Genomic DNA, 22,940 nt, shown 5'->3' with positions numbered 1-22,940 from the left:
AGAAATTGGAAAATGCTGGCCAAAAAAATTGAAGATTAAAAAAAATGTTAGCCTTACTTAAATGTAATTTTATTGCAGAACTTCGTTTTTTTCTTTATTAGGATGTGATTTTTATTATAAATGTCATAATTGTTACGATCCCTGGATGATAGGCAGTTTTGCATTTTAGGTGACGATATGTATATGTACATTAGGGTGGCCCTGTTTGTGTGGAGGAAAAATAAGGTGTCGATGTTTCCAACTAAAATTAATGTTTAGTTTGTTTGAGGACAATATTATTCAAAATTTTTCAAATTGTTCTGACGCCCGTATTTGGTGAGCTAAAGCTAAATATGTCCTTTTTTAAGGTTTTTGTTATTTTTGCGTATTTCTTGCAAATGAAACATATAAAGTTTTGGTATCATATGGAAAGTCCATGAAAGGCGCTTTCAATGCATCAAGTGATTTTTAAATTATTCGAACTTTTTAATATTTTTGGAAAAAATTTTAAGTTCTTTAAATTTTTTATATGAAATTATTTTAAAGTAATTCAATTAATACATTATAAACTTCATAGTATTTTAACAAAACTGGGTTTTCCTTTATTCGAAACTTAGTCTAGATCGAATTTTATTTGAATTTTTCAAAACCAATTTTCTCTACGATCTGACAAATATGCTAAATATTCAAGACATACAGAATATGGATATCAAAATGAATTTCATGGTCTTTACAATGGCATACATATAACCAGGGCAAGTTTAAATATGCACAAACAAAAAAATTGGTTGTATGACTGATTGCGATATTTTTTAAAATTTTTAGCTTTTATTTTGAAAAATTTGTACAAAATAAATTTATTCAAAGTATTAGTTATGAACTTTTCTAATTTTGCTGGCAACATATGGATTTTGAGCCAAAAGAACTGCTCATCTTTGGAGGCCAAGAACGAATCAGACCAATAGCGCTCTGTATAGATCGAAAAAATAATGGTCGGACTGGGCACGGTCTGGGCTATTAAGTAAGACAAAACTTCCCAACCCCTTCATTCTAAATTAACAGGTATTGCAACATGTGGCCAAGTGATTTCTGGGCCAATGCTCGCTTCAAACGAATCAGTAGCCTTCGTTCCCTTTGATGATCTGGTTGGTTTTCAACAGCTCATAATATATACGACTCTTTTGGACCCATAAAATACAGAGCATTACCTTAGCGTCATGGATATTTGGCTTTAGTGTCGATTCGGCTGGTTGGCCGGGCTTTGCATACGATCTCTTACGCTTCGGGTTATCGTAATGGATCCATGATGTGGTGCATAAATTATTTTCTTTTAAAGCGTTCAAGCATCAATTCGGACATGCAAAATCGTCTTAATAATTTTGCAAGCTCTTGTTAACCCAATCTTCATGGGTTAATGCCTCCAATTCTTGGTCTCAAAATTTTTGGACTGGCTTGTACGATCTTTGTCTACCGTATCAAAATCACCACTTTTGAACCGCCATCTCTCTAGTACGTTGAATCCGATGGAAAATATTCACCATAAGCTTTGGTGAGCAATCGCTGTGCTTCAACTGCACTTTTTTGAAATTAAAGAAGTAAAGCAAAACTTCCCGCATATGACGCTTTGTTCGACATTTCGACATTTTCGAAGCTAAAACAAGTAAGAAAGTATGAACGGTAAAGCCCGACCATACAGTACCCTACACTAAGTAAAAAAACAAAAACATTTTTCTTTAAAAATTTCAATAATTTATATTTTGAGTGATTTTCGGAAGTGGGCCTTATATGGGAGCTATGAGCAATTATGGACCGATCACCATGAAATTAGGTCGTGCAATTTATGTCTATATTAAAGTTAACTGTGTTGAATTTTGTGTGTAAACATTTTTAAGCGATTTATGCACGTTAAAGTGATTTTCGGAAGCGGTTCTATATGGTTCTATGACTAATTATGGACCGATTGTAACAAAGTTTGGTGAAATGAATTTTGTATATATAAAACTTATTTGGAGCGGAATTTGTGGAGATACATATATAAATTAAACATTTATGACCGATAAAGTCCAATTTCGAGACGACATTTGTATGGGGGCTAGGTGAAAAAATGGACCGCTTTCAGCTAGTTTCAATAGGCTTGGTCCTTGGGCCGAAAAAATAACATGTACCAAATTTGATCGAAAGGTTTACATGGACAGCCAGTCAGCCAGCCAGCCGACCAGCCAGACGGACGGACGGACATCGTTTAATCGACTCAAAAAGGGATTCTAAGTCGATATTTTTTGGCGTTACAAACATCTGCACAAACGCATTATACCCTCCCCACTATGGTCATATCTTAAAAACTCTTTGAACAGCTTTCACGTGATACCAAAATTTCTTAAAAAATACTTTTATACTCCAGCTCAACTAATACTAACACTAGGACAAAAATATTGAGAAACTGTATCTCAGAATGAAAACTTTTATTTTAGTTGGGAAAATCCACAAAAATTTTTGGCGCCACCATAATGTACGGTCATACGGTCATGTATTTAAACTGTATACAAAATACGTAACAAAAATTAAAGTTGAATTGATTTCAAGTATTAGAATTTTTTACTTTTTTCCAATTTTGAAATTATTGGTCCCAAATTCATACATGAACGGCTTGTAAAACATTTAACATCAAGTGTAGATGCAATCGCAAACGTGCGATTCCTTTAAAGTTTTGAGTTTTTCACTTAAGATATTTTCGCAGTTAGGGCTTGATTTTTGGGTACAACGCGTAAGATTAGAGCCTTCTTTAAAATATACTTTTAATTAAACTTTGATCATACGTTTTGATCAAGCATTAAGTCTTCAATTAATTGATATCGGAGCTGATGCCCAACTCTACCGGTTTATGTTAATTTTGATTAACTTTTTTTCAATATGTTTGCTTTTAATTCTTGTATGTGCTATTTTTGGGCAGCACATCTCTCTCTCTCTCTTTCTCATTCGCATTTCTTACTCCTAAACTAAATAAACATAGGATTTCTTCTTGACTTCGTTGTAGTTTTGGCAAACACACGAAATTTTGCAGTCGTAGCCAAATTCAATAGCTAACGAATTCGTCTTGATTTCATTAGAGTTTTGTATATTAAAGGTTTCATTAATAAAAACTTGGCTCTGTATAATTTGACTGTTTGTGGGCACTTTGGAATGTTTATTTAAATAGAATTTTAGTATTGTAGAAATTAAAAATATAATGCTAAAATCGTGTACCTACCACTCATATTTAAGATTTTATAATTTTGTATCTTTTCATTAAAATCAAACTCACCTTATAGCCAAGATATGTTAATAGAACGGCTTCTGTTAGTGAAACTAATGCTAAAATTAATTGAACAGCCCATAAGACAGTGGCACGATTAACCCACAATATCGCCTCCCAATTTATAATGGGATTCTCTTGAAATTCCTCTTCCGTTAATTCCGCCGATTCTAAAAATTCTGTTTTATTGCTAACATTACAGCCATAACTGGAAATTGTTTTTTTTTTAGCAATAAAGATAATTACAGAAAAAGAGAGAAACAAATGTTATTATTCATTAGAATGCTATTTTAGGTTTTTATAAAACTTTTACTTACCATGTGGCATATGTTGGATTTGTATCCGTTATCACACGTAAAATGTACAAAACACAAGCTAATAATTTAAAAAATAAATCAGCAATACGTATTCGTAAACCTAATGATAAAGAAGATAAATAAGAAAACGAACATATAAGATTAAGATACATTTTGTTTATGAAAAATAAAAAAGTTAAATTTATTGTTGAAACCTGTGAAAATAGTGGGAATAATAACTAAATGAAAAATTGCTAACTATAAAAATGTTAATACAAAAAATCCACAAGCGTTTAAAAATCTTGCAAGTCTAAGGTGCCCTACTTTCAAACCTAACGCAGTCGCTCTTAAGGGATATGCGGGGCTAGTAGGAAATAGCAGATCTAAATTCAAAATATTTATATTCAGCTGCCCCATTGTGCGCTGTAATGTTATTTAGTTACCCGATTTCCCTTAAAACTAGACTTTAAATATAACAATGATTTTTTCTAGGTAAATATTTTGTTTTTATTGATTATTTTGTTTTGATCTAAGTAATTAGTATTATTAAATACAACATTTCATCCCATAGCTCCAAGATTGTTTGTAGGATGTAATTATGTACTTGTGGTCTCTTTTGCAAATCATGTTGAAAATTTTGCGCTTAAATTCTAAGAACCAAAAGAACAGCATAATGATTTGAGACACGTGCTGGTCGAAAAAGGTAAATTATTTATCTACTTATACATAAGTTAGACACATGTGTGGTTGTTAAATAAATAAAGGTACAGACTTTGATGAAAAACTAGTAAGATTTTTCTTAAGAATTTTGATAAATGTTTTCTCCATTTCCTTTTTATTTGTATTTTCAATTGGTTGAACAATCCTATAATCTGCTGGCTAAATATTTATGTTGTTTATTATTTTACTTCAGTTTTCCTTTTTCTGCTGCTATTTATATTCAAACATGTATTAATGTGGCTTTTCAGGTACAACAAATATTTGTGTATCTCCATGGCTTGTTTTTGTGTATATTTTTATTTTATTTTCTTTTAGTTTAGTAACATTTTTCTTGTTAATTTAATTTAATCATATTTTATGTTAAATTAAAACAAAATTTTGGTCAGCTGTTGTGAGTGTAAAAGGAAAAATTTAAATCTTAAATTTAAAATTCTGAAAAATTCTTTCTTATTCAAATATTATTATTATTTTATGAAAATTGCATTAGTTACCATACCATACAATACTGAGTTGAAGTATAAAAATAAAGCAATTCTAGTATTAGAGAACGGCACACAGTGCACGGTGGTAAATTCCGGCCAAAAATGTTTTTTTTTGTTTTTTAATTTTTATAAAATTTTGATGGTAAATTTTTCTTAACACTTCAAAATATAGAGAATCATTATTATTTTGGCTATAAAGTAACTATATGGTTATTTATAGTGCTGTAAAGTCAAAGGTTTTTTCTTTTCATTTTAATATTCGAAAATTTTTGCAAATTAGGACAGGTTTTTAAAAAACAGTTAGCAGTTAACCATAACACGTGGTTATTACGGAGTTTTGGCTTGTTCTTTTTATATAAAAGTGATTTGATTGGGAACTACTTTTAAATCTATAGAAACCAGAGACATAATTGTTATAAGAAATATCTAAAAAAATTTAGCCATAACTGTTATATTGTAGAAATAAATTTTTGTTTCTTTAAATAATAGTTATTCTCAATGAAAATAAGTTTTGCTTTTCAATAAGTGTTATTCATAATAAATATTTTTTTACGTTACTCATAACTTTTATTTTCGATTTAACTTCACCTGAAGTATCTCCACTTCAACCAATATCCGATTTTCTGATTGACGAATCAACGAATCTCAATACGTCATCGTTGTTCGGAACATCAATTAGAGAACTTGAAGTGGATTTATCTTCAGAAGATGACAAAGGCAATACATCGCGAGAGTTATTAGCAGCTATAGCTGAAATAGAGAGCTTTAAAACTATGAGACTGGACGTAGAAGCCGATTTGTTGAAATATTAGGAAGAGAAAAAGGATACTTTTGCAATTTTTGAATAAATTGGTTCATATTGTCTATGCACTGCCGGCTAAACTGCTTTCTGTTGAAAGAGCATTTTCAGCTTTGCGTATTTTGTTGACAGAGAAAAGGTGCAACTTGGCGGACAATGCGTTTGCTAAAACATTGATTGTGAAACAAAATTCTTCATAATTAAAAAACACACAATAAAAAACATCAATCTCATGCTTATTTCTTGCGATTTTAAAGGTTAAATTCAATGTATGTACTAATAAAATGCAACCAAGGTGGCGAAAGAAACTTCTTTTGAGTTATGAGCAACGAAAAAAATATATTCTTTAGAATAACTCTTATTATTCGACTTAAAAACATACAAATTGAAAAAAAAAGTTATGAGCAACGTAAAAAAATATAAATCGAAAATAAAAGTTATGACCAACGAAAAAAAATATTTATTATGAATAACTCTTATTTGAAAACGTAAAAAATATTAATTGGTTTATGCCTAATTTTTTCAGTCTCAAAAAATTTAATAACAGTTATTTTTGGTCTCTGATAGAAACTAAATTATAAAAAAGTTTGAAAGGTAAATTACATTTAATACTGTAAAGTATCAGTAGTTAGTACTATAAATTTCAGCTGCAATTATCTGCCATTCCAATAACCAGAATGATTGCATTTTTTTTTATCAATTGGAAAAATCTATGCTGATTTCGCCAAACCATGTATTTGTATGTCGAAATTTTTTTAATGGATCATTTATGTTATTTTTAATTATAAACATACTTAAAAAAATTACATACTTTTTTCGATACTTTTATAAAGTCAATGTTTATTTGGCTAACCCCTGTATGCAATTTTTAATATTTTTTGCGATGGATCAAGTGTGTTGTTCTTAAATGTACACCAAATTTCAGGCATTTAAATGAATAACCAAATTTTTCCGATAATTTCAAAACGTCCATGATTGTTTGACCAAAACGCGTATATGTTTCCGAAATTTGTATGACCATTTTTTTCAATCACTTATGCTATTCTTCATTTTTGGACTAAATTTCAGGCATTTACATGAATAACCTAATTTGTCCGATACTTTTAAAACGTCCATGATTGTTTGGCCATGTTATCCGAAATTTGAATGACCAATTTTTTTTCGATCACATATTTTATTCTTTATTTTTTAACTAAATTTCAGCCACTTACATGCAATTTTTTTGATATTTTTAGAACGTCCTTGCTTTTTTTGCCAAACCCTGTATTTAAATATCGAAATATTTATCGATCGATCGTTTATGTTATTCTTAATACAAATACCAAATTTCAAACATTTTTATGAAGAAATAAAGAAGTTATGTATTTTTGGTGTCAAAAAGTAAATTTTTCAAACACTCAATTTTAAAAATCAAATGATGCAGTTTTGTAGAGAAATGTTTAAAGATGAAATGTACATTTATCGTTTTAAGAAAAATTTTATTTTATTTTTAAAAAAATTTAAGTAAGGTCCACGCAAGGGTGTTAAGCAAAAATTTACCTATATTTTCACGCAATTCAGTGGTTTATATATGTATAATTTTCCTAATAATACCATTTGCCTTTAACATATAAAAAAAAATTTAACATATAAAAATAATTATGGGGATATCATAAACCGTTAAGAAGATATACTCAAATCTATAAGTCTCTAAAAATTATTTTATTTTTGATTTTCCATGGAGAAAAAAATGTAGCCTCACTTTTCCCCAAGCTGTTTCTTTTATAAAATGAAAGTTGGGAGTGTCTTGTTTCGATTAAAAGAAAAAATAGTTTTTCGGAAGTTTTCGGAACGGGATGAAAACTTAAAATTTTTTGTCGAATAATAAACAAAATATCCAAAAAATGCTTGTCTATGTATGGGTTTTGTGGGCGGTGGTCATGGCCGATTTTATTGAAACTCGGCATGCGTTCTTCTTTTGTTTCAAAAAATATATGTACCAAATTTCTAGACTTTTACTTGGATAGGAAATGCGAAAAAATCTATTTGGACTGTATGGGCAGTGGGCGTGGTCGATTTTGATAAAATATAACTTTTTTCTTAGTTTGGTCCATATAATTCTCTGTGCAAAATTTCAGCGCTCTACGACCACTCCTTATAATTTTTGCCAAAAAATGTATGAAGCCATCCCTCTGTACACCGTGCAGTGGAGCCATTTGAGTTTTTTCGTTGCAAAAATCATAACTTTTAAACGAAATGAGATAATCAAAAAATTTAAAAGGCATATGATAGATAATTGATCTACCTATGAAATGAGTGTTTGGAAAGGCTTCTACGTCTTTTAGGTGCCTACTTATGGGTTAGCAAATTTGAAATTTGTGGAAAAATCAATTTTATGGGAAATATTTTTTAAATTTTTGATTTTTTATATTCCTTTTTGAATGCTTTTATGATTCAAAATTATTCCAGAAAAGATAATTTTTTTTTAATTTTTGTAACCATGTCTACTTTAGATATTTTGCCTCTAGCAAATTTATAGTTTTTTTTTGATTTTCCATTAAAGTTGAGAAATATTGAAAAACTGGATAGTTGGTAAATATCGATTTACCTGGACAAACACAAAGCAAACCGTATAATTTTTTTTATTCTTTTCTTAATAAATAAATCAATCAATAGAATCAAAAAGAATGACCATCCGTTACCTAGTATTCGAGATGCTGTATCTGAAAGCGGACCAAATTAATTAAAAATGGTCTGTTTTTTTAACACTGAAAATCAGTCAACTTTAAAGGGCTATATCTTCTGAACAAAAAATCTGATTGTAACAAGTGCAGCATATTTGAAATCGTTGGACAGTTTCCTGTAAAATAGGTTTATTCAATATTTTTAGGGGCATATGGAATTTTAGATTTTTGCAACCTCAAATGTATGCGGCTTAGTCGTCTGGTGATCAATGGAGCATGATCAAAACCCACTTGTTACAAAACATAATGGAAAAGAAAAAAATTGTAAGACCATACTTTGAAATTAATTTGGTTGGTCTTTAAAGTTAGCTTAAAATGGGGCATTTGGAAAAATTGAAAACAAATTTTATACTTTAGTTTAGTGCGCATATTTTCTAAGTCAACTTTTTATGAAAATTTAAATTTTAATACAACACGTTAGAATAAGTTTACATACACATTTTGATGAAAAAAATATATTTTTTTTACCATATTTTGTGAAATAAGTGCGGTTTCATTACTGAATCGGACTAAGGGTTTAGAAGTTACAGATTTATTTTCCTCTTTTTTTCTATACAACTCATATTGGTATTCGTGTTTTTTACGTATTAAATTACTGATCATTTTCTGCCACTGGTGGCTATGAGTGCCTACCACTGTTTGAATATGATGAAGTTTTTGTTCGTAATACAAGGTGGCGCAAAAGTAAACTTCCGATGTTTTTTGGCTGTAATTAAAAAAAAAATGAAAAACTTTGATTCTTCTTGTGGATTATTTTTATTTGGTCTTTTAATTTTTTTTACATCAAGTCGAGAATATGATGTCATGTAAATGGCCGCCGCCACAGTTGATTGTCATTTGAACCCTTTTTATGGCATTTTCCATCACTTTGGCCAAAACTTCCGGCGATAGGTCATCACATTCTTGACGGATGTTGTCTTTAAGAGCTTCAAGAGTCTGAGGCTTGTTGACATAAACCCGCGACTTCAAAAAGCCCCACAAAAAGAAGTCTGGAGTGGTCAAATCAGGCGATCTTGCTGGCCAGTGCAAATCGCCAAAACGGGAGATTAGGCGCTCGGGAAATGCATCATTCAGCATATGGGTTGTGGCACGTGTAGTATGTGCCGTTGCACCGTCCTATTGGAACCATATGTTTTCCAATCCCAATTCATCAAGTTGCGGCAAAAAGAACTCGTTGATCATTGCTCTGTAGCGCTCACCATTCACAGTAACCGTTTGGCCCGCGACGTCTTCGAAGAAAAAAGGTCCGATGACTCCTCCAGCGAAAACAGTACACCATACAGTGACTTTGAGCAGGTGTAATGGCTCTTTGTGGGTTACACGCGGATTTTCAGTGCCCCAGAAACGTAAATTTTGCTTATTTACGTACCCGCTAAGATGGAAATGATGGAAATTTGATGAAAAATCATCTTCGATTATTGGTCAAATAAATAGTCAGCAATATTCCGCGTTCTGAAGCAGTGTAGCGTAACATTGTTTATTAACGTGTATTTCGCATGTGTTTACTACACAAATGTCAAAATAGAACTGACATTAGGGGCCAATCGCAAAATTTATAGCATTTTCTGATAGGAGGATTACTTTTGCGCCACCTTGTATAATTATCTGAAAATTAAATCTAATTTTCAATGATGGTTTTGCCTAATTAAACTTAAATACACTTTACCTAATCAATACGAAAAACTCTTTACAATTTAGAGCACTTAGGCACAAATACAGATAAATGTGTAATGATGGTAAGAGTATATTATATTAAGTGACAGACAGGCAGTCAAACGGTCAGACAGGCTATTTAACATTTATTATTTTTATCATGACTTAATTACCTATACATTTAATGTCTTAAATGTTTGAACAATCCCAATAAACAGTTCAAATGTAATAATATAAGAAATATGCTGGACATTGTATGATAATGAAGTGGAATTGCCTAAAGCTAAAAAATATAATTAATGAACACTTCCTATCCAAATTTGCTATCGAAGGTAAAATAATAGAGATATTAGTGATTTTTAGTAAAATTTGAACTGTTTTTTTTTCATGATAAATTTTTGGGGTACTTTAAAATAAAATTCTTAATAAATGCGAAATTAACACTAGCCTCTCTTTTGTTGTGTATTATTTCTGACTTTCTGGTTGAATTTTCCGTTTTGGTGTATTCAGGGACTTATAGTAAAATTTCATGAGTAATATTTTTGCGGAACATTTTAACCTTTTAAATCACTGTTTTAATTGTGTTTTTTGCTCTTTTTTAAAAGAAGGACAAAAAAGACCCATGCCTTGAGGATTTAGAGGGTTAACATATTCTACAAAAATGTTCTCCGTAATATTTTACATAAATTAGCTGAACACAGTTTATAGCTAAAATGTATGGTTGTAAGGGGATGCAAATTAACCTCAAATATTCAGCTGCAAAAGCATCTCATAGACAGTCCAATAACCGATTGCCTGTAAACAAACCTTCCTCCGACAACTCTCCAATATATCGCACACATAGTTCAAAAGTGACACAACTCAAAATCGATTTTTCAGATTTATATGCTTAAACTATGCACAATACACTTATTTATCTATAAAAAAATATCAGTGTATTTTGTTGTTGTTAAAACAACAGTTATGTCTTTCATTGTGTTTCAATTGATACATAATTTTTTGCGATTTTGAAATTAAAATTTTGAGTTGTGTCACTTTTGAACTGGGTGTGCGAAATTGCTGCTGGTGGATAAAATAACTTTTTCCTAAAATGCAGTACAAAATAAACGTTTAAAATGACTACACTCTAGGTTACTTAGAGACACTAAAGTGACAATTGACTACACGCTAGATTTCCAGGGATATAAAAAGTAACCAATTGACTATTCTCTACACTACAAAGAACACATACTAAAAATTTAGCAACTTTTGTATGAAAATTCTTATTTCAAACTATTTTCTTATAATTTGTGTCATATAGTTCAGAATATTGCGATAAACTTTTGTATGAAAATTCTTATTTCAAACTATTTTCTTATAATTTGTGTCATATAGTTCAGAATATTGCGATAAATTTCAAAGTTTTGTGTTTATTGGGATTAATTAAAATCAATTATTAACGCCCACATTCACATACAAACAAAAGCAGTAAAATAGCTATAATTAATATAATATTTAAACAGCTTAAACTTTTTAAATCTGAAACTTAAATAAATAAATGTTTGAGTCTTTTAAATGATAAAGAATATTGACAGTTTAAAGAAAAACAACATAACTAAAGACATGTAATTATTGTATGCATTGTTTTTATTTATTATTTAATTTCTTTTTTTCTGCTTTACTTACTTGATCTCTGATTCTTAATGAAGTATAGTTGCAGTCTTTCTTTGAATGTATTTTCATTAACATAGTATTCCACTCGGACTCTGCAAATAAAATAAAAGAAGGAAGAAGTGTAAATAAATGAAGAATGTTATTTAAACAGTTTTAAAGATGAATATAAATTGTTATTTAAAATTCCAGCAAAAACTTCCAGGAGCAGTTACGGAATACGACACTTTTCAATGACTACTAAATACCTTATGCATTACTTAGAAGTAGTATAATAATGTCTTATTTATTATTTGATGTATAAGTTAGAAACGTTGATTCCAACGTTGATTTTGGCAAAATCGGATAACATTTACAGGTTGCACATTTTCTTTGAAGTTTCCAGTTGTAAATGTTGACAAAAAATCATGTTGAAAATAGTTTTTGTATTTAATTTACCCATAGATGTTTAAATCATACAGAAATTCATATGATTTAAACATCCACTTATTATGCCTTTCACCGTGAGTGCCAAGATTATATATAAGTTTATCATTCCGTTTTTTATTTCTACATTTTTCATTTGCGACCCTACAAAGTATATCGATATATCCATGTCCGTCTGTATGTTGAAATCAACTTTTCATAGCCCCTAAATAACTAAAAAGCATGTTTGAAACATCAATATAGCGAGAATTCCCCCGACTTGGATGCTACTTAAAATTGAAAAAAATCGGTCCACAAATGGCTGATCTTTATCTGTATTACTAAGTCATTAATATAGACTATATGGATATCTAATGATAGATATTTCAAAGTCCATTGCGAGGATGTATATAAGGCTATAGCAATTTGGATGTGCAATGGGTTAAAATTGCGAAAATATTTTTTAACCAGGTTTTTTTTTAACCAACAAAATTGTTTTCTCATTTTAAGTTTTTTTTTTTTTGAAAAAAGTAAAAAAAAAATTAAAACTATTTAGTGTTTATAAACCGGTTAACCGAAAAACCGGTTTTTCTTCGAAATCTCGGTTTTTTGCGAACCGGTTAATTTAAAATGTTGATTTTAGGTTAACCGGTTTATCCGGTTTTTATCAATCGGTTAACCGGTTTTTAAAATTTAGGTCTACAATTAAGAAATCTCATGGTTTTGTACATTTTGTATATTCTTTGTACAAATATTGTTGTTGTGATTTGAAATCTAAACTGCTGATTTACAATACAAACTTATTTAGATTGATATTTTTAAGAATTACAATGATTCTAAATAGTAGAGCACGATGAATTTACCTAAAAACTTTTATTCAGAATAAATTGCACTTAATGAAACTATTAAAAATTAAATTTCGCATAATTCTAGAAGTTAATCTTAATCTTAAAAATGATTAATAATAGATTTAGTGATGATTTTACCAAACATTAAATTGAATTTGATGTACATACCTTCTTTCAATAAATTTGACTTCATTAGTGTGTTTTGTTATTAAAATTTTTTTAAAATTATCATTTCTTTAGCTTAGTGTACAAATTCCTTTTCAGAAATATTATTACAGGAGAGACTAAAAACTTTCTAAAATCCATGATTTGAAATATTTTTGAAATCTGATAATGGAGTTGACAAATAATCACAGCTAAGACGAAGTGCATTTGCATTTTATAGGTCCCTTTTTGGGACTTGTAACATTTTCTATTTCATATCAGAAAATCATATAAAATCATTTCATATGATAATAAATTTCAAAATTATCAAATATTTAATTAAAAAATTTATTTACATTTTTTGGTTGAAATTTAATGAATAAACCAATAATTAAAACAAGTATTAAGGAGTGAGATCGAAAAATTCTTAACACACGTTTTTCATTACATTTTTTAACCCAAGTATTATTTGAATTTTTTTTTGATCAAGTTACCTTTGAAAAACATGTCAGTTATTATGTGTAATGTCAATTATATTAATTTTTTTGTTAATCTGATTAAAATGAGTGACCAGAAAAAAGTGCGTACTGAAATTATTAAATATTTTCAACAAAACCCAACTTGGTCTTACAAAAAGTTGGCCAAGCATACAAAGGTCTGCCGTCAAACTGTTTCCAATGTTATTAAACAGTACCGGGAGAACTTGTCAGTTGATAGAAAACCTGGTTCAGGTAGAAGGAATGGTCCACATGATGTTTCTAAAGCCAAAAAAATAGAACGCATTTTCAAAAGAGCTCCCAACACATCCGGTAGGAAAGCAGCCCGGTTAGCTCAGTGCTCGGACTATTTGGTACGAAAAGTTAAAGCTAATGCAGGTTTAAAAACATACAAGGCTCAAAAAGTTCCTGACAGGAACGCTACTAAAAATTTAGAGGCCAAAAACAGAGCACGGAAATTGAAGTCAAGTTTTATAAAAAAATATTCTTGCTGCATAATGGATGACGAAACGTATGTTCTGGCAGATTTTTCGCAACTTCCAGGTCAAAAATTTTATGTTGCTGATGCTCGAGGGAATGTTGAAGAAAAGTTTAGGACCCAAAAGCAGACAAAATTTCCCAGAAAGTTCTTGGTATGGCAAGCAATATGCAGTTGCGGCAAAAGAAGCCACTCATTTGTTACAACGGGCTCTATAAATACCGAAATTTACATCAAGGAATGTTTACAAAAAAGGCTGCTTCCATTCATAAGACTTCATAATGTGTCCACTTATTTTTGGCCTGACTTGGCATCCTGTCACTATGGCAAACAAGCCCTTGAGTGGTACAAGAACAATAATGTGGTATTTGTACCAAGAGAGGCAAATCCTCCAAACTGCCCGGAGCTAAGGCCAGTGGAGAGATATTGGGCTCTTGTTAAAAGAGAATTGAAGAGTACAAAAAAGGTGTCCAAAAGTGTGGTAGATTTTAAACGGAGATGGACTACATGTTCGAGCAAAGTGACAGAAAGCACTATAAAAACGTTAATGGAAGGGTTTCCGAAAAAGGTTCAAAATTTCATCACTAGTGATTAAAACTATAAAAATAATTTTTTTTGTAAATTGTAATAATAATTTCAATCAAATAAAAAAAAAATTAAAGCTGTAAGTTTAGTGGTTTCTTTTTTATAAACATATATGTATGTTAAGAATTTTTCGATCTCACTCCTTATATATTTAGTAACATATTTATAAACAATTCCATTTGACTGAGATAATAATTTTGGACTTAGCTCGTTTGTACATTTATAGTTATTTAATATTAACCATTCCTGATTACTAAAAACTACACATTTTAAAGCTGTATATACTTTATTGGACATTTTATGTTTTTTACACATATATCGAGCCTTTAGCGCCAAATTATCGTAAGCGACAAAACACAATTTTTACAGGAGAAGGTTTTTTTTAATTATTTTGAAATTTATACATAGAATTAAAAATTTTATGATGCGATATATTATAATTTTGTTCAAGCTATTTGTCTATTTTTCAAAAAAATATTTGTAACTTTTGACAATTAAAAATTCATGGAATACATTATTAAAAAATATGACAAAAAATTTAAATACAATATTTACTTATGAATAGTTTTTAATGAAATTTCACAGTTATGTAAAATTTTCTATTTAAAATGGAAAAATAAAAACTAATTTTGAAATTTATTGTCAGCAATCCCGCAATTCCCAAAAAAGTGTTGAAAAATCCCAAAAATGGAAATTTTTAGTTTTTTGGCTATAATATCCATACCAGGGTCGGAGTTATCGGAATCCTTTACAAAATAATTAATTTTGTAAAGGATTCCGAATTTTGAAATTTATTGTCAGCAATCCCGCAATTCCCAAAAAAGTGTGGAAAAATCCCAAAAATGGAAATTTTTAGTTTTTTGGCTATAATATCCATACCAGGGTCGGAGTTATCGGAATCCTTTACAAAATAATTAAAAGCATATTGGGCCATCCAAAATCGGTTATTATATTTTGATATCGAATATGCGATTTGAGAATTTTTGGCCTAAATTTTAATTTTACATAAAAAATAGGTGTTTTTTGAATGGACCTGGTTCCCTCGGTAACAAAAATTTTTAATTTTTTTTTCATTCAAAATATTTTATAGAAACTTAGCTTTCGGAAAGTATAAATTCCTTATACAGCCTCTTAGAAATTTTTTGCGATAACTTAAATAGAAAAAAAGTTCTTTTTTCCCAAAAAATTAGCGAAAAATCGGCTTTTCAAATTTTTTTAAATTCAAATGTATATAACTTTGGACTTAGTCGTTATTTTTAAACAGTTCTTTTCTTATTTGACACACATCGGAAAATATTTGGATACGCTGTTATCAAAAAACTGGAGTAGGTTGGGTAAAAATGTTGAAAATTTAATTTTCAAATGTAAATATCTCCTAACCTATAAGAGACAATTGATAGCTACGACTAGGTCTTTTTTTTGCACTCGATGAAAAGATTTGATGTGTATAATTTTTTTGAAATCGAAACACAAACGAAGAAATAGGATCATTTTAAAAATGTAATATACCCGAGGTGTCCTACTTTGAGGACCCTTGGTCGCGGAGAACACTTCTTCTTTGCGCATATGAAATTTCATTCCAACTAATCTGATCATTTAGAAGTTACAGATTTATTTCCCTCTTTTTTTTCTATCACTATGTGTCGCTTACGATAAAATTCGTTTACTGTAAAATGTAAACATTGACTTACGATAAAATCTTACCCCCTATAGTTTTGAAGTTATTAACATTTTTGATATTCTGAGAACGCTAAAACATCAGTCGGTCCCTAAAATTTTAATTTTTGCAATAAAAAAAAATTTTGAAAATGTCGCTTACGATAATTTGGCTATAAGGGCTCGATATGACGGTTAACCGGTTTGTTCGATGTCGTTTAACGAAAAACCGGCTTTCTAAAAAAGACCAATTTTCGGTTAACCGACAAACCGGTTTTTTAAAAAGTTGGTTTTTTATAAACACTAAAAAAATTGAAAAAAAATTTTGAAAAGAAATTTAAAAAAACTATTTCGAAATTTTTTTTGTTCTTATCACCATTTTTATCCCTCTAAAATTCGAATTTCCAAAAATCTCTTCTTAGTGGATCTAAAAATCGGGAGAAATGCATACATACAACTTTTAAAAACTTCAAAATTTAGAAAAATATCGAAAATTGGGAAAAATCGGCTTCACGAATGGACATATTGCTGTATTTTAGGTGTCTAAAACCATCTTCACAAAATTACCTTTCTAATGAAACCCGTTTAGAGCTCATCGGTTGATTGGTTTCAGGGTCCATAATGGACATAGGTAGATGAAAAATTTGTTTCTATTTTGTATGCTTATTATTTATGTTGAACTATTAAACCAATCAATATGTTTTAATAAAAAGTACTTGTGACATATCCTTTTATATGAACTTTTTGCTATTTTATTCTATACATGTTAAGTTTCTATCATATTGTATCTTTTCTTTGTTAGTATAAGGATATGTTTTCTTTCATTCTCTTTTTTTTTTTTTTGTAAAATATTTATAAGATAATAAAAATATCAATGGTAACATATTTTTTAATAGAGATTTATAATGGAGTTGTCACTGTTGGCAACATGTTGTGCAATAAATGCTTTAAATGTTAAACGTTGTTGCTGACACTTACACTTGCAAAAACTCTTTCTCTCTCGCTCTCTTGTACTTTCACCAATACTGCTTAGTACATAAAGTGATTGTGATAAGATTGTACGTAACCGACAGTTGAAGTAATTTCCCAGCAGTTTTTTAAGTGGTCAGTGTATCTCTTTTTAGACAAAAATTACTTGACTGATTTATATGTTTTTGGGTAATATGGCAAGACCACCATAGATAATGTAAATAGTAGACAATTGGTTACTTTGTAATTCCCAGGTAATCTATCGCTGATTCAATTGTTACTTTAGTGTCTCTAAATAATCTATGGCGTTGCCTCTTTAAACTCGTTTTCTATAAATAGTGGTGGCTCAAAATTAAAGAGAGTTCAGTGTTACATGAGTGTAAGTATGTATATCAGTTTTATTTTCTTTGTAGCATCTAGATTTTCCATAATATTATTACAATACCTTGTGGTATTGATCAAACCAAACAAGTCCGCTTTTCATCGAATTTACTATGATTGTTGTTTCTCGTTAATTTTCTTATGTAAAGTTTCAACAACAAAATCGCTAGTAAGAAATCGATATTGGGAGGGCTAAACAAAAAAAAAACAAGTAAGAGAGCTATATTCGGCTGTGCCGAATCTTATATACCCTTCACCAAATTATACTTTAAAATAAAAATTTTAAATATTTTTATGTAAACAAAATTTAATTTTTTTTCCAGTTGTTTTTTATATTTTATAATTTTAAAAAATTTTTGTTTTTAGTTTTTAAATTTTTTTTTTTAATATTTAGTGAAAAAAAAATTTTGGTGAAAAAAAAAATTCGTGTTAAAAAATATTTTTTCCGATTTTGACCCATTGTAGGTCCAACTTACTATGGTCTTATATACGTCGTTGCACAGGTCTTTGAAATATCTATCATTAGATATCCATATTCTCTATATTAATGAATTAGTAATCCAGATATGGGTCAAAAATAGGTAAAAAATCGAGGTTTTCCTGGTTTTTTTCTTATATCTCAGCCATTTGTGGACCGATTTTCTCGATTTTAAATAGCAACCGAGCCGGAAGAATTTCGGAGATATTGATGTATCATTCGTGTATGTAAGTTATTTGGGGGCTTCAGAAAGTTGATTTCAACACACAGACGGACAGACGGACATGGCTATATCGACTCCGCTATCTATAACGATTCAGAATATATATACTTTGTGGGGCCGCAAATGAAAAATGTAGAAATTACAAACGGAATGAAAAACTTATATATACCCTTGCCACTCATGGTGAAGGGTATAAAAAATAGCGTATTGCACTAAATATAACGATCACATGATCACCATTCAATAAAAAATGATCATGTTCTTTAAACTTACATGTTTTATTTAAGTTAGTAGCAAATACATTCTTCTACATGAAACTAGTTTCAAGAGCTGCAGGACATTTGCGTTTCTCCGAGTGAGTTGTTCAAATTCTATACTTGTGTATGTGATATGCATGTATATTTGCAAGTACATATTGTTAAAGATTTAACCATTCAAATGAATAAACATCTTAAATATGCAGTGGCACATTCATACGTTGGTATTTAAAAAATAATGAACATAAAATTGTTTGTGTTAAATTAAAGTATATGCTGGCATAGAGAAAATATCTCATACAATTACAAACGATTTCACTCCAATCAGCATCAACTTCTTACTATTTAAATTCTATCCAATGCTCATCATTCCTAAAACAAAGGGTATATCTACAAAAACGTCGAACAAATTGACCAATGCGTTTGACAGAACGATTTCAGATTCATGCAGACCTAGTGTATACAGAGGTAGGAAAAATCCTTCCGAGATTGCGAGTACTCGAAGAGAGTGTCGCAAACTTTTGAATAAGTCCTCTGTGAATAAATTCAAGAACCTGGTATGAAACGCAAAGCGCAAGTCCTGGAGAATATTCAGTAGCGGTGTGGAATTATCTTCGGCCGCTGTTCGGAGTTACATCCAGACATTGAGCGAAAGCTGGACTAATAGCGGATAAGAAACCTTAGAGGTTTTGATGGACGTTCATTTCCCTGAAAGTGTTCCCCTAACCGAGGATAACATTGCGTAACTTTCTGCTGAACTTTCTGAAGTCTCAATTCTTACGAGACGAGAATAGACTGTAATGGGCCCTACGTAGTTTTGACCCATATAAATCACCGGGTCCTGATGGTAGCATTTCGTATGATCTGCAACGTAATGAAAATCTATTTGTACCCTGATTGACTCATATATATTCGGCCTGCTTTACATGGTCATATATTTCGCTGTCCTGGACCAGATGTACTGTAGTCATCATCCCTAAGGTTCATCGATTAATCCCACACGACTTTCTTTGTCACAGAATGTCTACATGAAGAGCAGATCTGTTGAGATGGCTCTACACTCTCATGTGGGATTTATAGAAAAATCATTTGAGCACAAAGAATATGCATTGGTGGCTTTTTTAAGCGGACTGGATATAGGTCTGCCGACTGCTTCATAGGTAGACATCAGATCATGAATCTACTGCGCATGAAATTAGACTCCATGATGTGTAAAACTGTCACATATGCTGATGATGAGGCTGCGGCTGTTTCTGGGAAACATCCTGATACATTATCACAACGCCTACAAACTTCACTTAGTACACTTAGCCATTGGAGCACTGATAGTGCACTAGGAGTGAATCCTGGGAAAATGAAGCTTGTTCTCTTCCCAAGAAGGTACAAAATTCCCTCCTTCCCATTACAGCGACTTAACACAGTGGAACTTAAAGTATCATTCTAGACTCCAAGCTATCCTAGAGCCCGAATATCCAGGCGAGAGCGTCCAAGGCGGCTATCGCTATTTATGTCTGTAGAAGGGCCATTGAGAAGACCTTGGGAATAAGCACTAGGAATGCGAAATGGTATTTGCATGGCGGTAAAGCCCATACTAATATATGGAGCACTAGTATAGTGGAATGCACTAGGCAATCAAATCTGCTCTCGACATCCAGATTGGTACATGAGTGGCGGGTATCTCTTAACGAGAAATTCTAACCTGGAGTAATTCTGGGTTTAAGAGTCACTCTGGAGTACTTGACAATGCTATTGCGGATGAAATTGCAAAAATAAAACACTCACGTCTGCAAGTCGAAGAGATCGATCTTTTGGTCGGTTTACCGCTCACCTGCTGTAAATCACTTATACAGCGTAAACTGTTTGAGTCTGCTCAGCTCAGATGGTCTAGTTTGACAAATTGCTCGATATCGGGGCTCAAATGGCCCCCTATTGACCATTACAGGTCAATGTTCCTTACGGTGTCGACTACGAATCTTGATATTCGTGCTAACTGGGCACTGTTCGATATCGAGGCTCACTGCCACCATTTTGACCATCACAGGTCAATGTCACTTACGGGGCTATCACGGGCTCGACTACGAATCTTGATATCCTTGCTTACTAGGCACTGTTGAATTGGTGCGCATGCTAGGAGACTGAAAACTCTATATAATGACTGCTGAAGAATTTGTCATGATGAGGATGAGGAGGAAATGGTTGAACATCTCCTCTTTTCTGTGTCCTGCTCTATCGGGGGCACGGTTTATGATAATGGGTAGTTCCTTTATGCACGGCATAGCGGATCTATAGAGTGTGGATGTTAGGAAGATAGATTCGTTTATTCGTGCATCAGTTAGGTTCGGCATTAAACCCCATTCCGACATGTGAAGGACGTCTTGAGGACCTGAGCATGATTCTTAAGGTATCACAAAGGGACCAATTCATAGACCAAGTGAGATGATTTTATAATCTAACCTAAGATTATTTGAAAAAAATTTTATATTTTACAGGGAGATCATTTCCAAAAGAACAGTTTTAAACTTAAGACTGACTAAATTACTATGTAACAAATTGAAATTTCTGAAGTGATGTGGTGTGGAGGTCTATACAAAATTAAATTGGGAAAAAAAATGTAAAAGTACCTTTTTTTTATTCATTTTATGTGGCTAATAAAAGCATAGTTCTAGCACAAACATTTTCTAAATGTAAACTGAAATAGAAGAAGGTTAATTTTTGGGGGGAGGGGTTGTTGGCTGGTTCTTGCTACAAATTTGTTTCTCCAGCTGTATATGTATATATAGCTATAATATCGATCATTAAAAAAACTTTCCTTCTTGCTATTTTTATAATTGTCTTCTTGAAACTTTTAAATATCTAATGTTATCTGGCAGGTTAGTTTTTTCTAAGTAGTTTTTATACTATTGCCATGTTTATTATATTTTATTGAGCTGTCTTTTATCATCCACAAAGACAGTTTTAAATGTACATGTTTTTATTTTAGTCATTCCATTGCACTGGTTCAGCTGAGTTTGCATCATCATCGTCATATGAGTACGAATACAGGCATTTGCATGTGAATGTTTTTACAATCTGAATAGTGACAGTTTTGTTGAAGATGTACAAGTAACTGCAATATATAGCAGCATTAAATAGCAGACATTTTTCTTAAAACTAAAATACTTATGAGTGTTTGCTAGACTGCTCAAAAATTAGAGAATTATAAGGGTTTTTATGGTACCTCGTTGCACTAGAAATATATCTTGAAATACGGTTCAAAGTGACAGTTGTTTTTAAAATTATGATTGATTTGCATGATTTACAGTAGCAATATTCAGTAGATATGCATGTCGCAATATTCATTTGTGTAAATTTAGTCAAATTTAAAATGCTAATTTCATTTGCAGTACCCTAATATACAAACATGACTGTTAACAAAAAAAATATTTTGCATAACTTAAATATCTCAAAAAAAAAATATATATACAGTGTCGGACAAAACTAAAGCACGGGATAATACTTAATACACAACACTTCAATAAAAATAGTATTCAAGTTAGTATTTATATTTTTTCAACTTTTTTATTAAGATAACATCTTAGTTTATTAAAAAGAAACAAAAAATAAATAACTTCATTAACTATAACAAAAAAAATTCATATCACATTTTCAACAGTCGTTTTTGGGCGCGACAAAACTAAAGCACATTTTATAAATATTAACTAAAACTAAAAATATTTCTAATATTTTGTGGCATAGCCTTTATTTTTTAAGACTTCTTTACATCTACGAGGCATGGACTCAATTAGATTCGATATAACCTCCCCAGGAATAGTATTCCAGGCTATTTCCACTTGGCGGAAAAGGTCTTCCAAATTCTTGCAATTATCGCGCAATATTTTCCGATCTACAATTTCCCATAGGTTTTCTATCGGGTTGAGATCTGGCGATTGCGCTGGCCACTTCAAGACATTGATTTCATTTGCAACAAACCACTCTTTCACACATTTTGCAGTGTGTTTGGGGTCGTTGTCTTGCTGAAACCTCCAATTAAGTGGCATTTCCTCCACCGCATATGGCTGCATTACATTCTCCAGTATGTCTTTATACATGAAACGGTCCATTATCCCATTTACTTTGTGAATGGGTCCAATACCTTGACCAGAGAAACATCCCCAGACCATTATATTACCTCCTCCGTGTTTTACAGTTCCTTTAGTATACAGTGGATTAAGTCGTTGCCCTGCTGGTCTCCGTACTAACTGATATCCATCAGAACCCTTCAAGTTAAACTTGGATTCATCGGAGAACAGTACTGTCTTCCATTCTGTTACACTCCAGTTTAAATGTTCCTTCGCAAAATTAATTCTAGCCTGTCTATTTTTTGTGGAAATAAATGGTTTTTTTACAGTCCTATACGATTTTAAGCCACCTTCTACCGCTCTTCTT

General features: G+C 31.0%; 1 protein-coding gene across 2 annotated transcripts in view; it reads right to left on the bottom strand.

The window, feature by feature from the left end:
* Positions 1-22,940, bottom strand: part of SLO2 (slowpoke 2) — a 232,739-nt gene that overhangs the window by 94,684 nt on the left and 115,115 nt on the right. For both annotated transcript variants that reach the window (XM_065513504.1, XM_065513503.1), the window contains exons 2-4: positions 11,610-11,689; positions 3,589-3,688; positions 3,281-3,479 (exon numbers count right to left, since the gene is read on the bottom strand). In XM_065513504.1, coding sequence (XP_065369576.1) covers positions 3,281-3,479; positions 3,589-3,688; positions 11,610-11,689 — 379 coding nt within the window. The remainder of the gene's footprint in view (positions 1-3,280; positions 3,480-3,588; positions 3,689-11,609; positions 11,690-22,940) is intronic.

This window comes from Calliphora vicina, chromosome 5 (genome assembly GCF_958450345.1).
Source record: "Calliphora vicina chromosome 5, idCalVici1.1, whole genome shotgun sequence".
In the NCBI taxonomy this organism is placed as follows: Eukaryota; Metazoa; Arthropoda; class Insecta; order Diptera; family Calliphoridae; genus Calliphora; species Calliphora vicina.
The sequence above is the reverse complement of the archived record's forward strand: the minus strand, read 5'-3'. Positions and strand labels throughout refer to the sequence as shown.